The following is a 7,270-nucleotide window of genomic DNA, read 5'->3' on the forward strand; positions in this document are numbered from 1 at the left end:
TATCTTGCATCCCGATGAGCTCCCTCATTTCTTTAAACTTAATCCTTCCTAATGCTTTGGTTAGGATATCAGCCTTTTGCAACTCGCCTGAGACATGCTCAACATCAACTTGTCCATTTTCAATACACTCTCGGATGAAGTGGTATCGCCTATGTATGTGTTTACTTCTGCCATGGAACATTGGATTCTTGGTGAGAGCAATAGCAGATTGATTGTCGATTCTGATCAGCACCTTCTCAATGGGTTGCTTCGTGACTTCACTCAGTAGTTCTTGTAACCATATGGCCTGCTTTGCAGCCTCTGTTCCAGCCATAAATTCTGCTTCACATGAAGAAATGGCAACTGTATCTTGCTTACTTGAGTTCCACGTGATGAGACTTTTGCCGAGATAGAAAATGTGACCTCTGGTGCTTCTCCCATCATCTATGTCCACGTTGTGGCTGGTATCGCTGTAACCAATAAGCTTAGGAATCCCTGGAGTTGAATGTTCAAACACAAGACCAAGTGATGTTGTTCCTTGAAGATATCTGAGGCAATGCTTTATTGCAGCTTCATGCGATGCTTTCGGATTGGTCATGTATCGACTTAGGACCCCTACAGCGTAAGAGAGGTCCGGACGCGTATGAATGAGGTACCTCAGGCAGCCGATGATTCTTCTATACCTTGTTGCATCAGCATCCTTTTCTTCACTTGACTTTGATAGCTTCAAACCGATCTCCATTGGTGTAAGCGTCATGTTGCAGCTTTTCATCCCACTTTCTTCTAAGATTTTAAGAGCATACCTTCTTTGATTCAAGCTTATGCGATCTTTCTCTTGATGAACTTCAATACCGAGATAGTAGCTTAGTCTTCCTAGGTCGCTCATGTCGAATTTAGATGCCATCTCTCGTTTGAACTCATCAAAAACCTTCTCGCTTACTCCACTCACAAATAAATTATCAACATACACAACTATCACGAGTATGCTTTGTTCCACCGTCTTCCGATACACAGAGTGTTCTTTTGAGCACTTCTCAAAACCAAACTCAAGTAGTATTTGATTCAGTTTATTGTTCCAAGCCCTTGGTGCTTGACGCAACCCATACAAGGCTTTATTAAGCTTGTAGACCTTTTTATCGCTCCCCTTTATCTCAAACCCCTCTGGTTGCGTTACATAGACTGTCTCTTTCAACTCTCTGTGGAGGAACACTGTCTTAACGTTCAGATGATGCACCTGCCATCCGTTTGTGGCTACGATGCTGATGAGTAGTCTGATGGTTTCAAGTCGTGCCACAGGCGCAAAAAACTTCGTCAAAGTCAATCCCATGTTGCTGCACATAACCTTTCGCCACTAAACGTGCTTTATACTTGTTGATAGAACCATCCGAATTGCGTTTGATCTTGAAGATCCATCTGAGGCCAATGGCCTTTTGCTCCCACCGGTAGATCAACCAGATTCCATACTTCATTCTTCTCTATTGATTTTAATTCATCCAAACACGCATCTGTCCACTCCTTAAGTTCGCTTGCCTCAGCGAAATTAAATGGCTCCTCGTTCAAGCAAAGCAGTAGCATCTCTCCCTCTTCTTCAGCCATCATTACGTAGTCCTCAAGGTACTTAGGTCTTGAGGTCTGTCTCTCGCTTCTTCTCAATCCTCTGTCTTCTTGTTCTTCCTCATCGACAGATTCTGGTATGTCTTTTATAGATTCCTCTGGTTCACCATTGGTCCCTTCATTCTTTACACTCGTAACGTCATTGTCTAGTACGGGACCCTTTTGTTGATCATTCTCTGTGACTCCATGGTTTCCAAATTCGCCAAGTGTGACCACAAAATCATTGTAGTTTTCAGCCTCTGCATCGTGTTTCTTCCAATTCAAACCTTTCGCTTCATCAAACACAACGTCTCGACTCACCACTATTTTTCGTGTCTCAGCATCTAGTAGTCTATAAGCTTTAGACCCTGGTTATGTTCCCAGATGAACCAGCATTCTTGTCCTATCATCGAGCTTCTTTAGGTGGACCTTATCAATCTTAGCGTAGCCAATGCACCCAAAGATGTGAAGGTGACTTATACTTGGCTTTCTTCCCCGTAGAACTTCGTAGGGTGTTTGCTCTTGCAATGATCTTGTAGATATACGATTAATGAGATACGTCGCGTGTCGTATCGCTTCTCCCCATAGGTAGTTAGGCATGTGCATATGCTTCAGTAGACTCCTTGCCATCTCCATTAAGGTTCTGTTTCTCCTCTCCACCACTCCGTTCTGTTGTGGAGTGTACGGAGCGGTAAGATGTCTTCTGATTCCTGCAATCTCGCAATATGAGTTGAATTCTGTAGAGACAAACTCTCCACCTCGGTCAGTTCTGAAAGTACCAATCTTTTCTCCAGTTTCTTGTTCCACTAGTCCTTTTAGCTTTTTGAACTTTAGGAATGCTTCACTTTTTTCTTTAAGTAATATTGTCCACATATACCTCGAGTGGTCGTCAATCACCACGAAGATATACCGACTTCCTCCTGAGGTACTTGGAGTTATTGGACCACACAAGTCTCTGTGGATCAGCTCGAGTGGTTTTGTTGCTCTGTATGAAGTCGATTGAGGGAAAACTTGTCTCGCTTGTTTGCCAAGTAAGCACGATGGACATAATTCCTTTACCACATTAATATTAGGAGCACCAACAACTAGTCCTTTGTGTATCATCATCTTCATGGTAGTCGTGTTGACATGTCCAAGTCTGCAGCGCCACCTGTTTGACTCACTTATCTCGCTCAAGAAGAGCTAAGACGCATCCCTGATTCCCATACGGACCTTGTAAAGCCTATTCTTCGACCTTTTTGCCTTGACTAGGAGCTTGCCGTGTTGATCATGCATTGTCAAAACGTCACCTTTCAGTCTTATATCACATCCGGACTCAGTTGCTTGGCCAAGGCTAATGATATTGCTTCTCAACTCGGGTATAAAGTATACATCAGTCATCTTCCTTGCCTCATTATTCATATCAGTGAAAGATATAGTACCTTTTCCTTCAATATCAATCCTTGAATCATCACCGAACCTTACCTTTCCCGTGATTGTCTCATCTATGCTCGAGAAGTATCGTTTATCTCCTGTCATGTGGTTACTAGCTCCATTATCCAAGTACCAGATGTCTTCAGTATCCTTAATTGTTTCGTACTTCTATGGGACACAGTTTTTCTCATTGAGATAAACTACTTCATGCATCATCAACTCATCAGCATTCTGTGTCTCGTTGTTCTCACTTTCAAGTGTTTCTTGCAGCTTGAGGAGACGATCCGGGCAGTCGCTGGCATAATGGCCTTGCTTATCACACCGGTAGCAAGTCACTCTAGATGTATCCATAGTTCCATTGTATCTTCCCCTGCCATGACCTCTGTAGTATGAACGTCCACCTCGTCCTCGTCCACGATTATTCTTGTAGTCACGGTTTGCTCCCTGAGACTCAAAGTTCGAATACATTAACTTCGTTTGCTCTTCTTGCGGTTCTTCTTCATCAGCAATACGCTCTTCATACGCTTTTAGGCGTCCCATGATGTCCTCAAAACTTGTTTTGTATAGATCCAAAACTTGCTCAAGTGAGGCCACAATGTGAATATATTTCTTCCGAGGAAGGCTACTCAAGAATTTCTTTACCAACTTCGATTCTTCTATGTTGACTCCCAAGGCTGCAGACTTTGATGTTATCTCTGCAAGTTTTCCTCCAAAATCGTCAATAGACTCTGTTCCCTTCATCTTTAAACGGTCGAAGTCATTCATTAAGGTCTGCAAATGAGCTTCCTTGACTCTCTCAGCTCCAACGTTTCTGGTTTTTATAGCTTCCCATACCTTCTTAGCAGTATCAAGTTCTCCGAATTGTAGTATTAACGCCTCAGGTATGGACTGGAATAAGAGTGCTATCGCCATATTATTCTTATCCCCTTCAGTTGTTTCTTCTTCAGTAGCTTCCCAGACTTTGTGCACCTTGAGAGCAATTTTCATTCTTATAGCCCACACTGTATAATTCGCAGCTCCAAGCATCGGACATTTGATGGTCGAGGAACTTTCCCCTTCCTTTGCCGTTGCTGTCGCCGTAACTATCTCACCACTCATCTTCTTAACCTTATGTTCTGATACCAAATCTAGAGATCAAAAGATTATATAAAGTATGACTCACTTTTATTATTGCTTAAGAAAATAACTCAAAACTTAAGCTTAATCTCTAATCTCTCAAGCTATGCAACACACTTGCATCTTCTTATATAGAGATTTATAATTCCTAATCCTAATAGGTAATACTTTTAGATAACTCCTAAATATCTAGATAACTCCTAAACATTAGTATTCTTATTTTTCCATAACTCGGTAGGATTAGGTAGATAACTTCTAACTCAAGTTTCCTTTTCTTTCAGGCTTAATCCAACAGATAATAGATGTATGAGTTTTCGAGAGTCGTGAGATGTGAATCATTTATACAGCAAACAAAACAGATTCTGTTTAAAATGAAATCATTTGCTTATTTCTGATTAACGGTATGTATAACTGCAGAATGACCTTTCGTTGTAAAAAACCCCGGTATATATAACTGCTAGCCATTAATATCAAATGACAAGAAATAAACGAACATACTGTCAAAACTGAGAAAAAACAAAATATATAACAGAAACAAATTTTCTTTTAAAACATATTCAATGTATTTTGCTACTTTTTATTTTAGACAAAACTTTACAATAGAGTTGGAATTTTATTCAATATATCCCTAAGAATATATCATTTCTATAAGTATAGAATAAAATAGATAAAATATTAGTTTTCCTTCAAATATAGAGGAATATAATAATATTATCTTAGAAAAAGAAAAAAAAAGGTTAAAGTAAAAATATATATAAGTGTTATTGAGATAAATATAGAAATGAGTTATAGACGTTTCTAAATTAAAGCAGATCACTAGTGAGTAGTTGTTGTATGATGATTACTGCAAAATGTATTATCTTTATCAATACACCTTATTTTCAAAAGTATACAAATTGACTGCTTATTAATTATTGGATATTAGAATGAGATATATATATTATAACAGGGACAAGTGGTGTGTTACATAAGGAATAATAATTGGAATATATATCCAAGTTAGATTTTTTTTTTTTGATCAAAAAAAAATATATCCAAGTTAGATATATATATAAAAAAAATAGGGAAAGTGACAATTATTTGAAGAAAGTAAAAAGGAGTCTGGACTGGGAGTGGAGAGATGAGTCTATAAAAGAGAGAGAGAGATATGTGGGAAGAGGCGCACTCTCCACTTTTCTCCATCTAAAGAGTCACTCTCTTTTCTAACACACTACTCTAATCAAATCATCCTTTCTCTTTTTGTTCCCCTAAAAAAAAAATGGATTCACTCGATTTTGACAGCTTGAAAGCAGAGAAAGCCAAGGCGTTGCGGCGTTACAACAGTTTCCACAGAGTCGGCCGTTTCTTCCGCGCGGCTGAGGTTTGCGTCGCCCTCCTCTTCCTCCTTTGGACGTTTTCCCGCCTTCCTTTCGCCGTCCAAATCTCCCGAGAGTTTCTCCGCCGTATCGCCGGCGTTGTATCGACTCCTCTCTTCGTCTTCCTTCTCGGGAACTGCATCGTCGTCCTTCTCCTCACCAAATCCTCTGTAGAGGATAACAACAGAGGAGGTTCTTCTGACCCAAACGCAGAAACAGATATATACGAGGCGTTGGTCAGATCTGTTGAGAATCAACACAAAGAAGCAGATGAGTTGGAAGAGAAGATCGTTTACGATGACAAAGAGGTGATCGTCATTGATGTGATGAGTTCAGATATTCCTCGTGAAGAAAACGATCAGCCCAAGGTGTATGGAAGAAGCAAATCCGACGTAAAGCAGACTAGTGCAGATGATGATCGTATGGTGGTGATCCCTAAACCTTCTTCTCTCCATAGATCAAAGACTGAAAAGTGCATGAGAATCGATGATAATAATAAGAATGATAAGAATAGTTATGCAGAGGATAACCTTAGCAACGAAGAGTTTCAGAAAACGATCGAAGCTTTCATTGCCAAACAGCTGATATTTCGTCGCCAAGAATCTTTATCCGTCGTTGTCCACAACAAAGCCTAACCAATATTATAAAAAAATGGCATCAGGTTCTCTCCCTGCCAAAGTTAAAAAAATCAACCATATGGAATCTTATTTCAATATTCCAGTTAGTGTGTAAAAATCTCATCCCTACACTCTCTATGTACAGTTGTAATTAGTTGCTTATCATGGATGGAAGATATATAATTATATATCTTGTACGTTGTTTGTTATAGCCAGTGAGTGTCACTTCGTTTCCTCAGTTTGATGATACAAAACTCGAAAGTAGAGTTGCTGTCTCGTGTCTATGATAATAACTATCTCTTTTTCGAATTTTGTTTATTAAAAATTTGGAGTGTCTGTCGTTTTTGTCTTCGCATTAAACCTTACTTCCGGAAAAAAAAAACAAACAAAAAAAAAATCAACAAATAGTAGCTATCTACAAATCATAAATTACACTATTTAACATATATTTAGGAATAATAGATCATCTCCATAATCTTCGAAATTTTTACTTCAAATCTGTAGGGCGGGACCTTTTTATAACACGATCCAATCACTTGATCAATGATATATATGTGCCCGTTGAATAGTTTATTCATTCTCGCACTGACTTTTCTTCATATACAGTATATGCCTCATATATAATGGCGTTTTTTTCGACTTTTACTTCAACTAAGTCCCACGCCTGAAATAATTAACCATGCAAGAAATATCTATTATGTCCTCCAGATGGATGTGACCATGCATGCAACATCCTAACGATTATATGCTAATTATCCAAAAAAACAAATCTCATGTATCGTATTCAGATACAAGCATAGACACTGGCACACATGGTGTGGAAAACTAGATGTTGTGTTAAAGGAAATTGACAATGGCGGAAGTAAACGGATACATGTAGTGGGATTGGTAATAATCGAAAAGATAGTAATAGTAAACTAGATGTTGTGTTAAAGGAAATTAACAATGGCTATAGTAAATGGATATATGCAGTGGGATTGGTAATAATCGAAAAGAGAGTGCATGCCTAATTATTTTTATACAGTAAATCAAAGGAAGCTTCATTCTTAATGCTTCATGGCAATATGATTGATGGTCTAGTAAGTCATCTCAGTGATCTACTAGTCTTCGACGGTAAGATTAAAAAATGTAAAGAAACTCGATCAAAATAGTAAATTTGCTGAAGCTGCCGTGTTTCTGGTGGGTACTGGCACCAAT

The 7,270-nt window shown here is 38.9% G+C and overlaps 1 protein-coding gene across 1 annotated transcript; it reads left to right on the forward strand.

Annotated features, from left to right (window-relative positions):
- The first annotated feature begins 5,228 nt into the window (after positions 1-5,228).
- On the forward strand, positions 5,229-6,416 carry BNACNNG46560D. Its single transcript, XM_013796252.3, has one exon. It carries the CDS (start codon positions 5,360-5,362, stop codon positions 6,089-6,091), a length of 732 nt encoding a protein of 243 aa, XP_013651706.1. The 5' UTR covers positions 5,229-5,359; the 3' UTR covers positions 6,092-6,416.
- Positions 6,417-7,270: the final 854 nt, after the last annotated feature.

The sequence above is a fragment of the Brassica napus genome, chromosome C7 (genome assembly GCF_020379485.1).
Source record: "Brassica napus cultivar Da-Ae chromosome C7, Da-Ae, whole genome shotgun sequence".
In the NCBI taxonomy this organism is placed as follows: domain Eukaryota; kingdom Viridiplantae; phylum Streptophyta; class Magnoliopsida; order Brassicales; family Brassicaceae; genus Brassica; species Brassica napus.

Excerpts from the sequence above, each read along its gene's own strand:
- BNACNNG46560D (XM_013796252.3), top strand. The coding sequence starts at position 5,360 with ATGGATTCACTCGATTTTGACAGCTTGAAAGCAGAGAAAGCCAAGGCG.